The sequence below is a fragment of the Numenius arquata genome, chromosome 6 (genome assembly GCF_964106895.1).
Source record: "Numenius arquata chromosome 6, bNumArq3.hap1.1, whole genome shotgun sequence".
Taxonomy (NCBI): Eukaryota; Metazoa; Chordata; class Aves; order Charadriiformes; family Scolopacidae; genus Numenius; species Numenius arquata.
The window spans coordinates 34,083,127-34,106,165 of record NC_133581.1 but is presented as its reverse complement, the minus strand read 5'-3'; the positions used below and the strand labels follow the sequence as shown (position 1 = coordinate 34,106,165).

Genomic DNA, 23,039 nt, shown 5'->3' with positions numbered 1-23,039 from the left:
CAAGGAATTACTGGAGAGAGTCCAGTGGAGGGCTACAAAGATGATCAAGGGAATGGGGCCTCTCTCTTACGAGGAAAGGCTGAGCAACCTGGGTCTGTTTATCCTGAAGAAGAGAAGACTGAGAGGAGGTCTCATTGATGCTATTTATAAATGTCTAAAGGGCAGGTGTCAAGAGGATGGTGCCAGACTCTTTTCAGCGGTGCCCAGCAACAGGACAAGGGACAATGGGCACAAACAGGAACACAGGAAATTCCGTCTGAACATGAGGAAAGACTTATTTACTTTGGGGGTAACAGAGCACTGAAGAGGCTGCCCAGAGAGATTGTGGAGTCTCCTTCTCTGGTTATATTCAAAACCCACCTGGACGTGATCCTGTGTATCTCGCTCTAGGTGAACCTGCTTTGGCAGTGGGGTTGGATTAGATGATCTCCAGAGGTCACTACCAACCCCTACCATTCTGTGATTCTGTGAACTGTGAATATTGCAATATGGTTCATGAATACCTTTATTTACAGCAGATCTTGCTTTTTGTGATTTTATTGATGCGTATACAGTTTCTTCCTTTGGTCTTGGTCAGTTTAGTCTTAATAATTATTAACTTCACTCACCTCCATAATCGTTCCTTTGTCTGTCTTTATTTTAGTTGATTAGCTCTGATGGATGGACTTGGTGAAAAGCTTTCTACAGTGTCAGCTCCGAGTCTGACTGTAATTGTAGTGACATTTTCTCATCAGCACAAATGCATCTCTAATTTGCTTTTTCCCTTTTTCATAGTCACAGGCTGCTCAGTCTGTCTATACAAGACACTAATAAACTCCCTTCCCCAGATTCTGGCAAGGTGTGTGTGAGCATACCTTCTTGTTTGTGAGAGAAAGAATATTCTCCTAGATGTTACTAGTATTGCCCTAAAATGGTAAAGTGCACGTTCGTATGCGTATTCAACCTCTTTTCCTGTATAGAAGCAAGTTGTTTTTTCTCTGCAACTTTGAAAGTCAGAACCATCCCTGTTTTACTTGCCATCCATATCTAATTAAAAATGGAACTCTTTATTTGACACACTATACAACAGACAGTCAATAGCTTTTAGATGCTTCCAATGTTACAAGGTCAGGTAGTTAACAATGGCCATATGCGTAACATTGAAGAATTCATGTGCTAAAAATGTAACTTAGGTTCTGCTCGTGTTGGGATACCACTAACAAAATAATTGATATTCTTTGGCTGTAAGTGATCCTTTTCTGTCTGGTACTGATGAACATGGGTCTTGCTTTCAAATCCAGTTAGATGGTAGTCTCTTCAGTTCCAGTTTATTTATTCAGTGCTAATAATATAGACTTACATTAACCCTTAGAGCATACATAAATGTAATTAGGTAACAATGCCTGGTTTTGGAAGAAATACATTTGTGATTTTTTGTTCCTGCTCTTCTGATGTTGCTGTTCTGTGTAGAATTCTGATGATAGTGTTGGGGAGCTCAGTGAAGGTCAAAGACCGAGGCTGACCAGAGCAACAGAGAGAATCCTAATGGGACATTCAGTTTATATGGACCATCCAACGGCTTGGACTTCTGAGAACAGACCACACCACGGTTTCCGTTCTCCATCACCAGGGCAGCTTGCCCAAACTGGAGGTACAATTGGACTGTTACTGTTTCTCTGAGGTACTTCTGTGGATTCTGAGGGTTTTTCTATAAGGGTATCTGAAATAATTTCAGAATGTTCAAAATCCAATATTAAAAATTTACAGGCAATTGCTGCAATGAAATGATTAGCATTCCTATTCTGAGAACTGGATTTAGTTCAAACTGTCTTCAATCTTCCTTCTCTGTAATATTCTACAATTTTAACAAAAATCATGCCAAGAACTCACTTGCCTATAAAAAAGTTGGCTTGTAAAGTATGTATTTTATTCTTTTAAGTCAAATTCGGTTCTCAAAAACACTTAGTTTGACCATTCTTCAAATTGGTTTCCATACGACAGTTATTAACACGGCAGTTCAAGCTGCTTCTCTCTGTCCCCTTATACAGCACTCCTCCTCATTGTTTTTATGACTCCATCAAGGTGATACTGTAATGTTTCATAATCGGTAATGTATTTTAGCTTCCTATATTCCTATAACAATATGGAAATTCTTTTTTTTTTCCCAAATGGGTAGCTGAGGCATACAGGTAATGGCTAGTACAAAGTAATGCAGGGATAAGTTGCTGTGGTAAAGCAAGGAAATGAATTTATTTCTTTTCAGTTGAAACTAGTGCTGTAACCAATGGCCCATCGTTCCTCTCCCTTCTCTTTTTATCCCAGTTTCTCTATTGTTATCTGAAAATGTACTTCTATACTTGCTTAATTAAACTGCTGTGAGCATGTAGAAACTCTTCCTTTTATTGACTGTGGCTTCAAATATGAATAAACTGAAATAATTATTAAGCTAGTACAACACAAATGCGGTTGCACAGATTCACCAAAATTGGTGTGAACTAAAGTGATCAAACAACTGGTTTTCTGTCCTTCTAGTTTTCACATTTATGAATTTGACAAGAGAAGCATATCTCACATTATCAACCCTTGACCAATAGGAAGTGGACTGAAATTGAATGTGTTCAATGTGTGGCAAAAATAATCTCTGACAAAGAAGAGTATTTGCTTAGTTTTGAACTGATGCACATGTGAACTGGTTATACAGAGACTAATTTTTTTAAACTAGCTGTTACCTAACATTTTGGACCAGCTATACCACTGTTGGCCTTGACAATATGTTTTGGTACATTATATATTACCACACTTTTACTTGAAAGTAGTTTGTTGAATGTTGTTTGGAAATTGGTTACATTAGGGTCCCTGGTATAAGGCATATCATCAAGTTGCTTGTTTAACACTGTGTTGTTAGAGGACAGTCAGCGTTAAGAACACTGTGATGTAGGAATAAATTAGTGATCTAGATCAGTCTGCGGTAAGACTAATGTTGCTCAGGATCATACAGAGTTAGAAGATGCACGTTAATGAGAAAACCCGTCTAGTAGGGATATTTCATTCTTACCTAGACTGTCCATATCTGTATCTGGCGTAACATGTTTGTACCCCTCTATATTTATTTTTAAAATTTATTTAATTTAATTTGGGATGCCCTTAGTTTGTCCTGTAAATATCTAACACTTTTCAAAACCAGCTCCTGCATGTGATGATAATTTAGAAGCAGTGTTTTTCTCTAGTAATTTTTTATGGTCATCTCTCTAAATCTTGTAGTATTGTTTCTGTTGTAGTATCTTTTTAGAGGAGGCAAATGCCCTGGACGAACTACCATAGGGGAATGCCCTGTGCTTTTACATTATCTGTAATAATCCCAGACTGATTTCTGTTGCATTCTGATAATTTTTAACTTAACTTCCCTCCTTCCCCGCCTCTGAACACAGCACAGTATTCATTGATATTGCTAAGGAAAGAACATTGTATAAAAACTAGGATCTACTTTCAAGACAAGAGTGTTTTTGTATCTGGGAGGAACAGAAAATCTTGTTTCTAGCTCCCTTTGATAGCTAAGTCAACACTGAATGCAAACCAATGTGTTCTGGGTGAAATGATCTGTGATTGTTTCCACTTTTCTTCCAAATCTTTTGTATCTGTCCGCTGCTATGTGAGATCACATGTCCTTCAGTCTGTTGCGAGTCAGGACTAGGGACTGATAGCCACGACAATTACAATGCAGGTCTACCATTTTAATTGAGAATTATTTTGGGGGGGTAAAATTAAATAATTGTTACACTAAAGGGTGTAAAAATTCATATATTTCAGGGTGTATATCTCTCTATATAACCTTGCAGTGGATACTCAGTTTCTCTGTCGGAATGAGTCAGACAGATATATTTCTAAGAATTCTGGGGATTGTGTGTCTATGGGTATCTTCAGTTTTGTAACCAGTTTTTATTTGTATTATGAAGACAAGATGTCTATTTGTAGGATGGAGAAGGTGTTGCTTATGTAGCTATATAACAGCATCCTGATGATCAATCTTTCATTTATGAATCCTGTTTTCAGTTCTTAAAGTCATGGATACAAAGAACAACATGCAAATGAAATGTGGCACATGTAGTCTTAAAGTAGACAATAATTATAGTTAATTTAGCAATAATTATAGTCATTTAGACATATTTAGTCATTCATCCTATGGCTCTGTATGATAGCAGAAGGACTACATTTTTCATGAAGATGCTTTACACACTTGCAGGCTGCAAAAGCATGATGAATGCTGGATTATATAGTAAATTATCCCTTTAAAAAAGACTCTATACAGATTTCTTTTCATTCCCACAACAGTGAAACATTTTCATGAAGAAGCCTTTCCAATTTCTTTCCAGTACATGTGATAAAGCTCATTAAGCATATAATGGTATGATGAATGATACAGCTCTGAAGCTATCATAAATGCTTGCCACATTAGAAATCTATGGATGACAAAACTGATTTGTTTTTTTCAGTTTCCACAGACATGCATTTCTTATTTCTTTTTTCCCCACATGAACAATTTAAGGGATATACAATAAGCCATGTAAGGAGGAAATAATTCTCTTCAACATTGCATGTCCTATCGTTGAATCCTGAAAGACTTCACATCCTGCCACATGAGTTGCTGGAGCAATAAATTCCCGGTCTCATCAAGGAATTTTTTTCTCTTTGTTTTTCATCTCTCAGCAGAAATTCTTGGAGATGCAGATACAAGTCTTGGTCCAATGCTTATGGCTGAACTGGAATCGCAACCAGTTTCAGATCCTGTTCTGCAAACAGCGCAACTAAACTGCAGAGTGACATCTCTCTTGGAGGATCTGTCCCAGGTAAATTCAAAGGATCTTTTCTGTGACTGTGCAAACTGAAACCTAGGAAAATAAATTTTCCTGTTTTGCTATGCTGACTGACATCACAGAAGTAGCGCATTTAAAGTGACACATTCAGCTGAGAAACTGAAGTAAAAAATACATGTATGTAATAAAAATTATTGGTTTTTCTGTGATGGAATCCTTACAGTCTTTTCTGTTAGGCTCAGAGCTTCTCTTTTACCTTTTCTGCACTTCCTCACACATTCACTCATCTCACGGGATCTAATACTATTTATACTCAGTATAGATGGGGCATTCCAATGTTTTAGGGGCACAGTGCTTCAAATACAGAATAACATGATAGATATATGGGAGAGGAAGCAAAAAGAGAGATTTGGCCTCACCAGTTGTAACCCACTGATTCAAAATTTCAGGAGCTTCAGTTGCCCTCGTGGGGTGGGGTTGAAAAGGCAGTAATGATGATGTACCACAGAATGTTTGAAGGCAGAGGAAGATCCTACTGATCTCTGCTTGAAACCTATAGAGTTAATCTGTTGCTGCTTAATAGTATGTGCTGTTACTTAGAGATGATGGTTTACTCACTACCTAAAGATAAATTCAAACAGCAGGTGGCAAAAGCTAAAAATGAGGTGGTAGTTTGCTCTTTAATGTGTTAAGCTTCACAGTGTGTTTGAAAGTAATATTATACTGAAAGTTATAACCATGATTGCTTCGTTCATGGATGCATTCTGTTCTTCCCTGATGTTCTTTATTAAAAATAACCTAAAGTATTTTATATTATCTGTCTTTGGTTTTATGTTTTTGAGCCCTGAAGTGTATTGTGCTATTAGTGTCTGAGCAGTGCATAAATACGTCATCTGAAGTGATTTATACCTCTTTTCACTTTGAGATTACCAGAACATACTATTTCTTGGAATGATTGTTTACAGGCAAGACTAGATTCTGTTAAACCACTGTGTCTGTTTGGGTGAAGCTCATATCCTTGTTAGCGTTTCACTAGCCAAAAGTTAAAGGAGTAGAGGGTAAAACATACTTCCTTCTTTTACCACCATTAGCTGTGATACAGAACCCAGTGGTACCTGCATCTCATGCTCTAGAGAATTAGCTGATGTGGTTATGATTGTTTTTTTTATTTGCCTGGGTACAGGCAAATGATAATGTACCATATGTAAGATTACACATGTACATAGGCTTACCTATGCAAGAAATGTAAGGTGATCTGACATAGTGTCTTTCATAGAAAATACAGATTGTTATACAGTTACCTGAAAAGAGGCTGTAGAGAAGTGAGAGTTGGTCTCTTCTCTCAACTAACAAGTGATAGGACAAGAGGAAATGACCCCAAGTTGCGCCATGAGAGGTTTAGGATGGATATTAGGAAAAATTTCTTCACCAAAAGGGTTATCAAACATTGGAACAGGCTGCCCAGGGAAGTGGTGGAATCGCCATCTCTGGAGGTATTTAAAAGACGGGTAGATGTGGCGCTTAGGGACATGGTTTAGTGGTGGTTTTGGCAGTTTTAAGTTAATGGTTGGACTCGATGATCTTAAAGGGCCCTTCCAACCTAGACAGTGCTATGATTCTGTATTATCTTATCTTTAGTATACAGATAGTTACATATTATCTTATATTTAGAAACTTTTTATTGCATCTGAACCCTTAGTGTAGGTTTGTTGTTTTTTTTGTCTGCTCGCATATAAAACTCACCCTTCCTCCAAACCAACCAAACCCCTGAAGTTCGTATGTGCGGTTTTGTTTGTTTTGTTTTTTTCCTCCAAACAAAATAATCTCTTCCTGTACGTGAGTGTTCCTGATGTAAGACTCTGAATCACTGTTTCTCATGGGCTAAATTTTTAGCTTTTCTATGACATGACCATGCCTGTAAGCGATAACCCGTGTAAACATCTGTCTTGGATGGGGCAAAATCATGCTCTGTAAGATCCTTTATTAGATCTGTACGTCCTTCTCTGAAAAGAAAAATCCCTGTACCAGATGATTTGAAAGCTTGTCTTGACAGCATCTATCTATGATGTAACAATGTTGAACTTTTCCCCTAGTTTCAATTAGGGATGGCATCTGTGTTCAGATCTATGGCTGGATCTGTTTTGTCACCTGCCTGTAGGAAACAGATTTTCTGGTAATATCAGCTAAGAGAGCAAGAGATACTCAGGCTTTGAGAAGGATTTGTTCTATGTAATGTTTAAGGCGATAATCACTGAAAACTTCTTAAAAGATTTCTACCCAAGTTAGTCACTGACTCGCACATCAGTTGTTTGACATCTTGTATTTCATCTCTCTAGGCAGTGTTTTGCCTTCCCTGAAATGAAACTGTATTGGCTATGTACAAAGCAAGAAGACTAATCTATGTAGGAGCAATACTAGGCTTTTCATGGTGTTTGCTGAGAGGATGGAGAAACACACTGTATTTCAGATGGTGTCCAGCTGGGCCTTGGGTTTGGTAGAGCTTTGTTCTGATTTAACTGGGAATGATCCTCCTGGATGTTAGGGTTTGTTATGGCAAAGCTTGGATGGTTTCTGTAATATGCCTGAACAGGATCCTCACTTCAGGGAGGTTGTGACCAGTCGTATGGAGCTGTAATATACGTACCACTTGTTTGCTCCCTGGCATGGATGTGTGAATCAGATTCTGAACCAACAGAAAGAGCATTGTCTTTTCATGTAGGGCAGGAGCAAATGCTTTCTTTTAGTCATGAAGAATGAAGTCTGTGGTCACTCACTTGAAAACAAATGGCCTAAGTCTTACAGGAATTTTCTTATCTACCCAAATTCTTTGGCTGCTCCTCCATTTCTGGCATTGGATTTTTGTGAGATTTATGTATCCTTTTAGCCACTGTTAGACTGAGTGCCAGACTGAATGGATCTCCCGTTTGACCCCTTCTGTCCATTCTTGTTCAACAATACAGGAATTAACTGTTATTTGTGCCCACTTTACCCCTGTACTCTTAGCTATAAAAGCAAGAGATGACTAGGAGAAAGCTGGGCTTTTTTTATCTATTCTAGATAAATCATTTTGATCATGGGAGGGACATGAGCCCTGAAAGTCATATTTGTGTGGCTAAACATTTCAAAGAAGGTAAATCTAAATAATTTGAAATCCCAAATGCATTGTTAAAATGTTAGAAAATCAGTTGGTTGCAAAATATTTTCACAACGTACTTGAATGTTATGAATGTTTGAAAGTATGTTATGTTATGAAAGTATGAATGTTTTTATACAAATAACGTTTTTTAAGTGGGCTTGTCACTTTGGTATTCTCATTAGCTTTCATTTTCAGTGTTTCAAAAGACATGTTTTTTTAATCTGCCAGGAATGCATAATTGTAGGTTATGAATCTTCTGTTCAGTTTAAACTGGTTTTTTTTTGGTTTGTCTTATTAAAAATCCAAAACAAAATTAAAAAAACCACTTCGAATGGACTCCTGAGCATACTGTTATGCTGCTTACATTTAATGTTCTGTAACATTAGTGGCCTTCAATCACATTTCCATGAGACCTTCCCAGTTTCAGAAAACCATCTCAACTCTTTCTTGTCTTGTCAGCTTCTGTCATGGTTTTGGCCGTATTGGCCAATCAGAATGACAGATGGCCCCTCCCTCCCCCCTCTTCAAAGAAAGGAGAGGAAGACATAAAGAGAGTTATGAGTTTAGAAAAAGAACTAAACTACTTTAATGAAAATATTAAAAAATAATGAAATAATTAATAATAGGAAGAAAAATAATTTAAAAAAAGGAAAAAAAAAAAGGTATACAGTAGATAAAAAAACCATATCAAGCTCCCAGGATGACGATCATGTCACCAGCAGGCACAGGGAAAAGTCCCAGACTGGACTCAGTGACGGACAAGAGCTGAATTCTGCATCTGGAGGCAGGAATGCTTGGATTGGGATCAAAGCCAGACGAACAGACAGGGTCCTCCTCAGACCTTGGCCATTGAAGAAAGCGAGTTGACCCGTTGATCCCTCAGCTTTTATACTGAGCGTGATGCAGATGGGATGGAATACCCTGTTGGTCAGTTTTGGGTCACCTGTCCTGTCTGCTCCTCCCCACAGGTGGGACCTCTCCATGCTTTTCCGCTTCCGACCCTCTAATGGGGCAAATAACAAAGTTAGCTGACCTTAGTTGTTATAGCAATAAGTATAAGCAAGAGCCTTTCTGCATGCCATTCCTTGGTATAATCAGGTCTTATCACTGTGAGAGTGAACAGTTTCTGCACAATATGCTGTTAATTTCAGAGTTTAGTTAGTTAGTTAGTTAGTTAGAAGCAGCCCAGCTAAAAAGTAAAATTACTGAACAGAAAATTGGTTCTGTTGTACCTCAAACCAGGACAGTTTTAAATGAAGAGAGTTGGTCAACATCACGGTGTGTAGAAGTACCCGAGTTAGTGCTAATCCTAACTGGTGTAGCCATGCACATAGCACCTTGTGAAGATGCTAGCTTGATCTCAGATGCATGCATCTTTTGTCAGCTTAAGCTCACTGCCGTGCTGGTGAGGTTGTGTTGGTACCTGTTAGAAATGACATGCTATGTGTTAGTGTAGGCCTCTCTACGCTTTGTTCACTGGTGAGTTCAACCATTGAGGAAAAGACAGTGGCTGAATGGCTTATCTTTTTATTCCTTCTGATGTTTGCGACACTGGCTTAAATGGTTGTTAAGTATGTGGCAAGCAATATCATTACTGTTGAGATTCCCGGTTGTTAGCTGAAAGAAATGGGAAGCCCTGGTTGTGTAGTTGGAACCATGCTTATTGCTTGCCAGATGTAAAAATTTTCTTATTTTTGTTTATATTTTGGCTGCTTATTTCACTTGCGGCTTCTCTCACAGAACTGAAGTGTACTTTTCTTCCTTTTTAGCTTTTGTTGAGCAAAGTACCACTGGTACTTTGTCATCAGGTTTTCAAGAGAATACTTGTGTCATGCTTCTCAGGGCATATAATTCTCACGGAAGTCATATAGCAATTCTGTCCATAGCTTCCAAATGCTGTGGGATATGCAAACATTTATGATCTTTCTCATGTTCCTCCTTCTTTAAGAGTCATCATTAAAAATCTTATATTAATCTGTAGAATCAACAGAATAACTAATGAAATCAAGTTTATTTGTTATAGAGAATGCTTAAGTCTTCTAGGTCTCCATGCCTCTGTGTTTTGCACATTTCAAGTTTCCTGTCTACATGTAGTGGAATGTCCTTGGGCCACAATTCTTGTTCCGGTTAACACATAAGACAACAAGCGTATTTGACAAATACAATGTCCCCCTTTTTAACATGCAGAGTGTTTGTTGCTTCCAAGAAGCTGTTTTCCCATAGGCATTGTTGCAGACCTAGGTCCTGAAGAGCATTTCAGGAAGAGTAGAAAATGATTTTAAAAAACATGGTCAAGGAAATAAATTTTATACTTGACATGGATTTTCCAATCTGGATGCTGAAATTTTTATTTTTCTTTTTGCTTTTTACTTAGGAGGATAATAGCTATGGAGAAATCCTAGGTATTGAAGAAAGCCAGAGAAATCTTACATTCTTTCTACTACATGCTTTGATTAGAAATTGAGTGTCTTGTGTGCCTTCGGGTCTAAATGGCACTTTGCCATACCTCCTGCTCCCAGGATGTTTGTCTAGAGGAAATAGAATTGCAATAGGCTAATTCAGATCTGAATTCCTTTGAAGTCAAAAGGAAGGAGACTTCCTTTTGTGTATATCCTTTAATGAATCTTTAAAAACCTCTTTGGATGTTTCTTGAAGCTCCACATAATTTTACTGAGCTTTTACATCAAAAGTCAGATCTGTAATATGATTTTAATGTATGATATATAGGAGGAAAACCAAGGAGCTGTACAAGTTGAGACTGTGAGACCCCGAGTTATTAATGTGAAACGGAAGTCTGAAGAGATGCAACAAGAAGGTAAATCAATGTCAATAAGCAAACATAGTTCTTTCAGTCAACTTTTACATGTTGGTGTATACTGATTTTTTTAAAGTTTTGTTTTCATTACAACCAAATTCCCAAAATTTCCAAACATTTATATATCACGTGTATAAATCTGTGTACATAGTTAAGATATTGTTGGGGTGCACTGAAAGGATCGGTAATGTATCTGTATGTAAGTCATCAGAATCCTTTCAATTACATATTTATTTACATTTTTAATTGCCAAGAGCATTGCAATGTGCGTATTATAGTCAACTGAATCTTAATTGCTTTATAGAATGCTGCTCAGCAGACAAAGTATTCATAATGTGATAGACGGCAGTGGTTCATACATGTGAGAAAATGAAAGTGGTACTAGAGGAGAACTGAAAGATAATACAAAGTTAAGATCATGCAGATCCCAGGCACAAAAACAGGTTGGGTGGAGAACGGCTGGAGAGTAGCCCTGAGGAGAAGGACTTGTGGGTGTTGGTGGATGAGAAACTCAACATGAGCCGGGAACGTGCGCTTGAGCCCAGAAAGCCAACCGGATCCTGGGCTGTATCAAAAGCAGCGTGGCCAGCAGGTCAAGGGAGGTGATTCTACCCCTCTACTCTGTTCTCTTGAGACCCCTCCTGGAGTACTGTGTCCAGCTTTCGAGTCCTCAGCACAGGAAGGACATGGACCTGTTGGAACAGGTCTAGCGGAGGGCCATGAAGATGCTCAGAGGGCTGGAGCACCTCTGCTATGAAGACAGGCTGAGAGAGCTGGGGTTGTTCAGCCTGGAGAAGAAAAGGCTCTGGGGAGACCTTATATTGGCCTTCCAGTACCTGAAGGGGGCTACAGGGGAGATGGGGAGGGACTCTTTATCATGGAATGTAGCGATAGGATGAGGGGTAACAGTTTTAAACTGAAAGAGGGTAGATTTAGATTAGATAGTAGGAAGAAATTCTTGACTGTGAGGGTGGTGAGGCACTGGAACAGGTTGCCCAGAGAAGCTGTGGCTGCCCCATCCCTGGAGGTGTTCAAGGCCAGGTTGGACTGGGCTTTGAGCAACCTGGTCTGATGGGAGGTGTCCCTGCCCGTGGCAGGGGGATTGGAATTCTATGATCTCTGTGGTCCTTTCCAACCCAAACCATTCTATGATTCTATGAAATGTGGAAAAAAAATTAGAGCTTTTAAATGTTAAATGGCCTGGTTTGTGATGGCCCTCAAACTAGTGTGTGACAGGTAATGATTTTCTTTTGTGAAGGACACAATGTATTATTTATGCATAACCATGCTATTTTTGGAGATTACTTAACATTGTTTGTTAAAAGTGTTAAGGATATTGCATGAGAGGGAGAGAATATATTTTGTTTATTGTTGTTCATTCAGTGTTGGAATAACATAAACTGTGCATATTGCTGCCATATTTAACTGTTTTAGTAGATAATAAGTTTGTGGAGGTGGTAAAGTGAGATATGAAGCAGTTTTAATCTTACATGATAAGAAAAGGAATCTAAAAGCCTGCATGTCTACAACATATGCAATTATAATTGCTCCACCCTAGTATAGACAAATTCTTCCTTCAAGCCCTTTTAAAAATAATTCTTTGAATTTCTTACATATAATTTGATTAGATGTTTTAAAAAAAAATAAAATTCTGATGGACTTATTTTGCTTCAACTATTTATAGTGGTAAGAAAAGCTCTAGGCCAATGTTACTGGTCGTGGGACCTAATTTCATAACTGTGGTTAACATATGAAGAAAATGATGAATAATTTAAAATTTAGCTCCTATGGACAATTAGTGGAAAAGCTTACAAAATTGAAGTAGCACACTGTAGTGCATGTATATGCTTTGTTGTAGGGACAATTATCAAAATGTGTTTTTAAAGTGGGTAAATAAAGAATTTATTGAAAAAATGGGGGTTAACTCTCTTATTTAACATTGGTGGAAAATATTGCAATGATTTTTTTCTAATAGGAAGAACAGTATTTTTTCCTCTTGGTGTTCAGAAATTCCAAATTGCCTAAGGAAAGTGAATACTCAACTTGAGTATGACCTCTAAATCGCCAAAAAGAAATTATGTGCCTTGCAGGATCAACTCATTCCCAACTTTAAAAGCAGTTTTCCTTAATAGTGGATGTAGGAATCTTTGTTTTCTTCTTCTCCTTCAACACTTCATATTAAGCATCAGAGAGAAGGCAGAAAGGGGGATATCTTCTTAACACTGTACTTCATGCTTTTACACCACAAGGTTTTTTTAAATTGTTAACAAAACAGCACTTCCAGCCTCTACGATTGAGTGAGGTGTTAGAGAGGGCTGGATATGGAGTAAAATTTTTTTATCAAATCTCTTGTTTTCTGGAATATTTATCTTAAAAATTTAAAAAATTACCCATACTGCAATACAAGGTTTGGGCACAGTCCAGTTGTGTCTGTGTGTCAGATGAAAATATTTGACCACAAGATGGCAGTAGTCAATTTTCTTTGAGATGAGAAAAAAAATTACAATTTATATACCAGGATAATTTAAGTCTCATTCAAAGTATACATATTTAATGACCTAATAAAAATCTAGAGGATTTGCAAATGGAAACAACTGTCTGTCAGTTTTAACCACAAGGTCTTGTCTCTGTAAGCTTCACTACTGCAAACTTAATCGGTCAAAAAGTTGAGGGTAAGAATTAATAAGAATCATTTGAAAGAAAAATGAAAACTTGTAACATGATAAGTATACATGGGTTTAAGTAAATACAACATTTTAAAATTGAGCACATCTGTTACTATAAATTCAAAGTACCCTGTTTATAAAAACTTTATGTCAAACAGTTGCCTTTACCGAGACAGCAAGGGACAATGTGAATTTGCCTGAAAATGGAGAAGCGTTTCAGAGGCAGGACCATTTAGGTATTTTTTTCAGAGTTTAAAGGGTAAGTGGTTGTGTTGGTATTAGAACTTAGAAAATCTGTAGCTCTAAAATGAAGTGTGAATTCAGGATGTTGAGAGAAAAGGAAAACTGTTTTGGACTTAGACTTGGATGTTAAAAAAGCCTTTTTTTGTTGAATTGATAAATACATGACAAGATTTGATTCATCTTCTGTCTATGGTCATAAATATATATATGATAGAGCTTTCTTTTGTTGTTGAAAAAATTTTTGTGGTCTACAGTGAACATGTGTTTTTACTAAAAGAAAGTTGATTGATGTCTTCTAATGAAAGTTGAAGTTCGGTAGGATTGTTACAATATCATGCCTGAAAGGGTAATGTCTTCTGAAAGTTACAACTGAAAATAAAGCTTGAATGTATTATTAATTGAAGTGTGTGCCTTCTCTAGACATAGTGGAGACAGTGGTTTGAAAACATATATTTTTAGTGTATAATATGCATGCATATATATTTTTGGCTTTATAATACTCTTTAATCTTTGTACCATTCTTTCATATATCTTCATAAATTTAATATGATAATAATTGTTGTGGTTGGTGAATGCACATATTTCCAGAATACAAGCATTTTCAGGCTTACATTAACATGATTCAAAATTTTTGAATTAAAATGAAAGAACAGGTGGCAATGCTTGACTGCAGAGCATTTTTAAACTTTAATATAAGCAGCTCAGAACCAGGAGGTAGATGTATTTTCACTTAATTATTTTTCTACAGCAAAGACTCACAAAATGTGACCTAAAGAACACAACTTCATGATAGTAATTCCTTTTTATCTCCAGCTAGTGAATTGTATTCAGGCAGCCATAAGTACATGGGAAAGCAACATTGCGGCACTAAGCAATTGGCTTTGTTGCCACAGAGATATTCTTGTGGGAGGAGATGATCTGTGCAATAAATGAATAAGAGGGCAAGAAGCCCTTAAAACAAGCTGTATAAAACATAAAGCTTCCAGAGTCCCTGTTCGGTACTGAAAACAGGCTAGTTCTGTGTTAACATTGACACTATGCCATATTAAAAACTGTAATATTGAAAATATGGATATAGTTGAATACTTCTTTGCTGCTTTTCTTCAGCCAGCCATTGCTCTGAATTAGATTTTGGATTATTTTCAATTAAAGCTATTGTGGCACGAGGCAAATCTCTTAACAGATGCTTCAAGGAAGGAAGAAGATTAGGATAAGGTTGAAGGTCTTTTTTCTTGGAACTGGAACTGTTTTGGTCAAACTCTTAACAACTATTCTACTGAAAGCTTACTTTCTCCTTAATATCCTCCTATTTCTTTTTTTGGACTGAATTTTACTATGGGCTTTTGCTAAAGACTGTTCATACCGCCCTGAAAATAGCAGCTAGTGAAGCAAACTGGAGCTATTGTTTCACACTGCAGATAGTGCCACCACAGCCTGAGAGGTAGGAATAGTTTGCGTAGCCTACATTGGTCCTTGAATTTGACTAATTTCTAAGAAAATATCTTGGAAATTTTAGTAATGATATCAATTAGCTATAATTATGGTATTTTAAAGTAAATGTCCTGTTAGAGGTTTATATAAGTTTTTCAGTTTTTCTTCAGAGCTCTTATTTCTGGTGTATTTTGAGTCTGGTTTTCCTGTACAGTTACCTCCCCGTGCTGTCGGATGGCTCATTGACATAATTCAGTTAATATATTTTACGTTCGGGCAAGTCAGGAAATGCAAAGCTGCATTTGCCACAGAAACACTCTCTCTTCTGTAAGTAGTCATTAGCTTTTAGGTGCTCCAAGTGGTTTAGAACACCAGTTGTCAAAGAGTTTTCGTTTGCTTTTCCTGCACCTGTCACCATAGCAGTTACATGCCAGCCCATGCACGAGGGTACATGCATCTGAGTAATAATGCATTTTGTATATTATCCATGCATAAAATCCTCCGTAGCTACAGTTGAGAGTTTCTAGTTTGAATTACAGTCAGTCAATATTTAGCTGTGTTACCATACGTTTGGAACAGGAGTTTTGAATTTCTTGGCTTTTGTAAATATTACTGTATGTCTGTTAAGAAGTGCCATTTATATCTATGGTTGCTTCTTTTCCCACTGAGTTACTTCAGATATTTTTCAGATAAAATGTTAAAACAGAAGTTTGATTTTTAACAGCTTACGGGAAAGTTTTGTGTAGCATTGTTATTGTAGACAATGATGTCCTTCTGCTGTGTGTTCTTCTGCTTCAAGTTAGGGTCCTGGGAAACCAAGCACCAAGAACTGCTGTGGGTTTCATGTGGCTGTGCACACCCTTGCACCCGTTCCCAAGAGATCTCTTTCTGGGAAATGAACCTCTCCTAGACCTGTCGTTTCTTCCCCCCACTTATTTGTGCAAAAGGCATGAACAACAACCTGCTAGCTGGTGAAGCACAAATCTCCCTGGTATGTTTTTTAGACTCCTAGAATGTAATTTGGTTTTTTGAGGCATCTAAATTAATTGAAATCCAAGTAATCAGATGAAGAAATGAAAAACCAAAAAAATCCCCAGTTTATACTTAAAGAAGACTGTACCTAGTCAGCCCATATTGCCTTGAAGTCTGAGGATTTCCTACTAACTGGCATGCTCAGGCAAAAATCATTCTCCTCTGGAGTCCAGTTCCACACCACGTATCACCTGGCCCTTTTTTTACAGATCTACGTGCATTAGGTTTTTGTTCATTTGGCAATTTTCTTCAACTTCTAAGAGGCTGAGAGTTAGTTCTTTTCTTACTGCATGCCTCCTTAAATGGCACAGAAGGATACAGCGCCGTCACTGCTGCAGTATTGTTAAGACATTTCTCTGACCTTGTGCTGAGCCTTTTTCCACAGGAGGTACGTGCAAAGGCAGGAAACTTCCTGTTTTGGTCTTCTCTTGGTGCCTACACAGGTGATGCTTTACACCTAGCATGAAATCTGCACAGCTTTGTATATCTTCAAGATAGCCCTATTACTTAAGCAGGTGAAAGCAGTTCTAGTTGCTCCTTTCTCCTTTTTGATCAGATCTTTTGCATTTCAGGTACACTTGCTTTGCCGAAGTTCAGGGTGTATTCCTGTACCAAGTCCCTCCTATGGCCTGTACACAGCAGCAGGGATTTTCACTGAAATTCCAGCACCAGTTGGGTTTTTTTCTGTGGAAAGGGAAAGAAAAACTTACTCAAACTGTCATGATCACTAGTTAAAGGATTACTTCCTATAGAGATTGTCAAATACTTGGATTTTTATTTGTCTTTTTTCAGATTTACTGGGGCTCCAGGTAAATATCCAGAAATCTTATCTGCTTCCCTCTTCAAGCCTAGATTTGAAAGGATTGCAAGTGATCTAATCCAGTGACCTATGTCATCCCTCAAAGTGCATTTTATATATCATAAACTAAAGTTTAGGGCAATGACAAAATTAAGCCTGGTATTTCACTCATACATGGGGGTTGTAATGTGCAAATAATGAGGGACCAGTCCCTTTTTCATACTGGTAAGTTGAACCTGCCCTATGGTACCGCTGCATAAATCATCCAGTGTACGTTCCGGAGTTTGTATGTCCTTTTTGCCTCAAAAATATGGTACGCAGGATGGGTGCCTGCTGAGCATCAGCTGTCTGTATCGCATCACACAAGCACAAAGGGCCGCTGAGGAACTTCTGTTCTTAAATATATCTTAATAATGTAAAGAGTTTACTTCTAGGTTTATTAGAATTTCTTTAAAAAAATTAGATTCATAATTGCATTTGCTTTTCAAACAATTGTGACTACCTGCCCAGAACTGAAGCAGTCCAGAGTGCCAGTTCTGCTAAGCTGCATGCTGCACCACTGCATCATCCCTACAATGCAGATTTCATAGAATCATAGAATCATTTAGGTTGGAAAAGACCCTTAAGATCATTGAGTCCGACTGTAAACCTACTGCCAACTCCACCACTAAACCATGTCCCCATTTTATGATTCTAAGTGCCACGTCTACACATCTTTTAAATACCTTCAGGGATGGTAACTCCACCACTGCCCTGGGCAGCCTGTTCCAATGCTTGACAGCCCTTTTGGTGAAGAAATTTTTCCTAATGTCCAATCTAAACTGCCCGTGGTACAACTTGAGGCTGTTTCCTCTTGTCCTATCGCCTATTACTTGAGAGAAGAGACTGACCCACACCTCACTACAACCTCCTTTCAGGTAGTCATATAGAGCGATAACCCTCAGTCTCCTTTTCTCCAGGCTGAACATCCCCAGCTCCCTCAGCTGGGCCTTAAGCGTAAGACTTATTCTTGAGACCCTTCACCAGCTTCATTGCCGTGCTTTGGACACGCTGCAGCACCTCAATGTCTGTCTTACAGTGAGGGGTCCAAAACTGAACACAGTATTTGAGGTGGGGCCTCACCAGTGCTGAGTAGAGGGTGACGATCAGTTCCTTAGTCCTGCTGGCCACACTGTTTCTGATACAAGGCAGTGTGCTGTTGATCATCTTGGCCACCTGGGCACACTGTTGGCTCATATTCAGCTGGCTGTTGACCAACACCCCCGGGTCCTTTTCTGCCAGGCAGCTCCAGCCACTCTTCCCCAAGCCTGTAGCATCCACGGGTTTGATGTTGACCCAAGTGCAGGACCCGGCACTTGGCCTTGTTGAACCTCATATAATTGGCCTCAGCCTATTGATCCAGATCCCTCTGCAGAGCCTTTCTACACTCCATATTTCTCCATGTTTTTCCATTTTTTTGCTTTTTTGCAGGTTTGGGACAGGGGGGAGGGTTTGGTTGGTTTGGGGGTTGTGGGGTTTTTTGTAGCTTGTGTCTCTAGTGGCCAGGCATATTCTAAGCTTATTAGAATTCTAATTCTCCTCATTAAGAGGAGAGTATCTCTTGCTGCTACATATCCACTATTAAGAGTTGGAATGTACTAGCTGAGAGCCCTAAATTGCTGTTTCCACTTTGGCAGTCTATCTTTGATCTTTCACTTATTCCAGTTTGCAGTTGTATAAATCCATCTATTGTGAGTCCGTCTAGGGTCCAGGCATGAATGTGGTGCTTTTTCATGTGTGTAAGATTCTCATATGGTGCTGAATCAGCGGGAGTTGCTGTGCATTGCAAGTACAGAATGCTCTTGGTAGCAAGTATTGAATACAGTCTCATATCTCCTGGATGCTAACATGTTCCTCACCAGTTTGGCACAATTGTTGTGCCAAAGCAGTCTTTCTCACAGCCTGTGTAGGATTCGTAAACATGGTAGGATCTGACTGAAGCAGCTTTGTATTGTGTATTATGATTTGTATGCACTTTTACAAACTTACAGTAATTGCTGTTGCCTTCATTGTAAAGAGTAAAAAATAACCCACAATAAATCCCCTAAATGGGCACTGATCCTACTGGCACTGATCTATAGTAACTCTGAATAAAAGCAGATGGTAGCAAGCTGACTAGGCTGACCTGCTTTACCCTTTCATGCAAATGAAAGGGACACACACAAAATTAATAGGCTTGGGCAAGCCACCTAAGGACAGAGACTCCCCATGTACTTAATGCTTACATCAGCCCAAGGGCTGTTTCAAGTTAGTTCTTCTCTGGAGGGAGATGTTTCTCACAAATTAGTGGTTCCACAGCCATGAGCCCATGGTCTAATAAGAAAGAACTGATGTGCATCTAGAAAGTGAGTGGTCTTAGCTCTTCTGTGGCCTGTGTGTTGTGGTAGATCATGGAAAATGATCAGAGTAGTCTCTTCTGAACCTGCTACTCATTTACATACATATAATTGAGTCTGAAATCCCTTTGCACATCATCTTCTGTCACAACGTAAAGAGGCATTAGATTTTTATGGTCTTGTACTACTTTAATTCGCATGCCTCTTCGTTAGCAGTGATGGCAAATGAATTTAAATAGAGATTCCTAGTTGTTCTAAATGGTGTGCCTCAGTATGTCACTATAACAAGATGTTTTGTGAGAAATAACTTTATCGTTTCCTTATTCAGCAGACCATTTACTTGGAGTTACTACCTCCAGGAGTATGGTACAGTCTCTGCCAGAGATTATGGCCTGCAAAGACGATTTCCTGAACACGATGTATTTCCACTCTGCAGTCACTATCGCTTTCAGCCTGGTACATCGGTGCCAGCTAAGCTGGGATCAGGAACCGCTCCAGCTGTCTTAGGTAGACCTACTACTGACTCTGTGTCCGTTCACTTGGCAGATGGACTACAGGATCTTTTAGGATGATCATCCTTCCTTGGATTAACAGTCATTCAAGTAGGGCTCTTATCTAACATTTCTTTTTTATTGTGAAAGCTGTGTTTCTTTTATAAAAGCCACCAGTATCAGACCAGGAAGTCTTAATGCGTTTGGGTGCTGGCAGCACACTGTATGGTGACAGGTGAAGACAAGGAGTACTACAAACATGTATTTCAACTTGGAGAAACATATACAGTACTGTGGTATGAGAAATGTAGGCTTCCTGTCTTTGGTATGTGCCGTGTTTGTTTTATTTTTCTGGTTGGCAGGGAAAGCAGATGTTGCCCTTAATAATTCAGCAGCTTGTGTGTGTCTGAAAGCAACACGAACAGCTTCTGCTTTCCCCATGTGTTGGTTTTGGTGATCCTTGGGCAGAGGCAGTTGTACTCCCTTCAGCTTTACCTCTTGTTAAGAGCTCTCAATTCGGCTCCTTAAAGCACTACATAAAAATTGGAAGGAGCTAGCTGTTTGCGTGGGGAGTGGCTGAGTAGGGACAGGAGCATATATGCCAAGTGGAGGTGGCTTAATGTGAGTGATGAATAATCCGCAGATTCCGACTGTCTGCCCCCAAAACCTTTTTTGTATAGGGGATGGGTGATTTACAAAAGCTGTCGTTCTCAGCCATTAAACTTTTTTATGCTTTGTAAATTTTTGCACTGCTAGCAGAGACGAGGCATAGTTGTAAGGTTATTAATAAAACCTAACTAGTCAATGAAGACAGATATTTAGATGATTGGTGTCCACAGTCAAATTGTAATGTTATTTTTAAAATTTTACTGCTAATTATATTATGAGAGAGCTTGACTTATTGGCAGTTTTCAGCATTGAACAGTGTAGTTACCTAAGTATTTTATTTGCTTATTTTTCTAGATACTTTAGGAGTAAACAGACTTTCTACTCTATGCACTGAAGAGACACTAGGTTTTTCCAGCACCCGCTTCTCAATACAGTGATACAAAGACTGGCTATAATTAAATATAAGTATGTGTTTCCAGCGACCATGTGATTAATTTCTTAAGACTAGGAGCTCAGGAAACTTTCAAATAAGGCAACAGCATGGAATAAATGTTATCTAGGGTGTCTTCCAAATGAAGAATACTATATAAATAATGGTAATGCTACTCTTTGATAACATGCTGATTTTGAGAAATTAAGTCTGCCAAAGTAGCTTTCTTCTTAAAAATAGGGTAAGAACTGGTAAGTGCAGATTAAAGTTGTCATGCGTGACCCGTTTGCTCACTGCTGAGGTTGCATATGTGACTACATTTCGCAATGGTGTTGAATAACGTGCAAATGTAAAACTTGGTTAAAACACATTTCATCTTCCATAAGACTAATTTTGAAAGTAAAATGCAACAAATCCTCATCTTTGAAATACCAGTTGCAAATGTGCTTTTGGTGACTACATTTGCAAGGAACAGTAGTAAATGATGGAGATGGGTTAAATTTTGTCTGTGGACTACTGTCTTCTGTTTTTTTTATCATGAATGCTGTTGCTCAGGAAAAAAAAAACCCTACACCTAGAAAAACTTAATTTAGATTTAGAACCTTTGTATATGTTGTCATTCTTCTCTAATCTAAAACTTACATTTTGTTTTTAAAGAAGGAAGAACTGTTTTTAAGCACAGTTCTAAACAACCTGAGTGAAAGTTGTTGAGTATGATACAAAATATGTAGCAATTCTGTAAAATGCATTTTTTTCCCCAGTACTTGTCTGTAGGGAGTTAACTGTTTCTTTTTGTGTATGGCACAACTTTGACTTTTGTTAAGTCTTTCTTTTTTTATATTCAGATAGGTATGTAGTTTTAGTACAAAATAAGAACTCATCAACCCTATGTGAGCAATGACAATGTGTATCTCGCATTTTCTAGGTCTGATAAAATTACTTTTATGTTTTGGGTCCAAACTATGCAATCGGTTAGACTTAATACAAGGTCAACTTGCACACCTCATCCAAACTGAGGTTGTTACAGTAAAGTAATAATCTCAGGGTTGCATATTGTGGCTTTGTGTTATGCACTGTACATATTGCAAGACTTGGAAAGAGCTGTGTTTGTTTAAAGACAGTTTAACGGCTGCAATTTCTGTCCTTGTCAGACCAGTAGAATTAAAAAGCATGGAATTTGTTGGCAGTTGCTTAATTTCTGTGTTTTTTTAGTTTGTTTTTATAATCGTAAAACCATAATTACAGATCTTGAGAAAGTTGTTTTATTTACTTAACAGCTGCTATTGTACCCTGTTACATAAATCAAAATTATAAATGGGAAATATTTACCAGTTTGAGTTATATAAATACATGATTAACTTCTTAAAAGTGCACGTAGCTTATTTCAGTAATTCACCCGCTCCTAGAGACAGGCAAGTGGGGAGATTACACACGGAATGCTTGTTTCTGAAGATGAAGCTTCCTTCCTCATTAAGAAAGAAAAGCAAAGAGAGGGGGAGCAGTTTCCTGCTGGAGCCCTCACTTTACTGGAGGCTGGGCGACTGTGCCTCCCCGTGCTCCAGCTGGCCTTTACATGCTGTCCTGTGTGGAGGTGTTCTCTGACAAATGATGTCGAAAACCATTTTTATAAGAGCATTTGGGCCTTCACTCTACAGACAGACCTGGGATTTAAAGACATTTTTGCTCCTCTCTCACTTGCTTTTAAATGCAAAGCTACAGCAGCCAGTATCTCTGAGGTTAAGGCTTGATAAAGGCTGTTCTTTTCCTAAGATTTGTAATCTTCTAGACACGGCCTAACAAAGAGACTCAACACACAATTTCAGCTGTATGTAAAAAATGTGTTCTGACCTCAATATATATGATGTGAAAAATGAATAATAGCAGCACTGCAGGCTGCACATCTGCTACGATGTGACAACCCACCCCGTCATCAGAGGTTTCAAGAATTTGGCTGCACATTTGGAAATAAGCTGGAGAGATGTTTGAGCTCAGACAGAGCTCAGCACACAATGTCTTTGTTGGAGTGTTGGCTCTGGGCTTACAGCAGGACACTGCAGTAAAAACCATAGTTTTCTACCTACAATATGAGGTGGTTGTTCTGAATGCAGCCAAGGCTGCATTTTAGTCTTTTTTTCTTTTCTTCTTTGTTTGAGCACCCCAGCAGGTAAAAGCTAGAACCACTTAAGGTGACAATTAGGGCCTGACTCTATACTTCATTAAAT

General features: G+C 38.4%; 1 protein-coding gene across 2 annotated transcripts in view; it reads left to right on the top strand.

Moving 5' to 3' along the window:
- KIAA0586 (KIAA0586 ortholog) overlaps positions 1-23,039 on the top strand; it is an 84,251-nt gene that overhangs the window by 46,831 nt on the left and 14,381 nt on the right. Inside the window, exons 27-29 of one of the 2 annotated variants that reach the window (XM_074148495.1) lie at positions 1,450-1,630; positions 4,684-4,823; positions 10,654-10,741. In XM_074148495.1, the coding sequence (XP_074004596.1) occupies positions 1,450-1,630; positions 4,684-4,823; positions 10,654-10,741 (409 nt within the window). The remainder of the gene's footprint in view (positions 1-1,449; positions 1,631-4,683; positions 4,824-10,653; positions 10,742-23,039) is intronic. The other variant, XM_074148496.1, reaches the window with a different exon arrangement.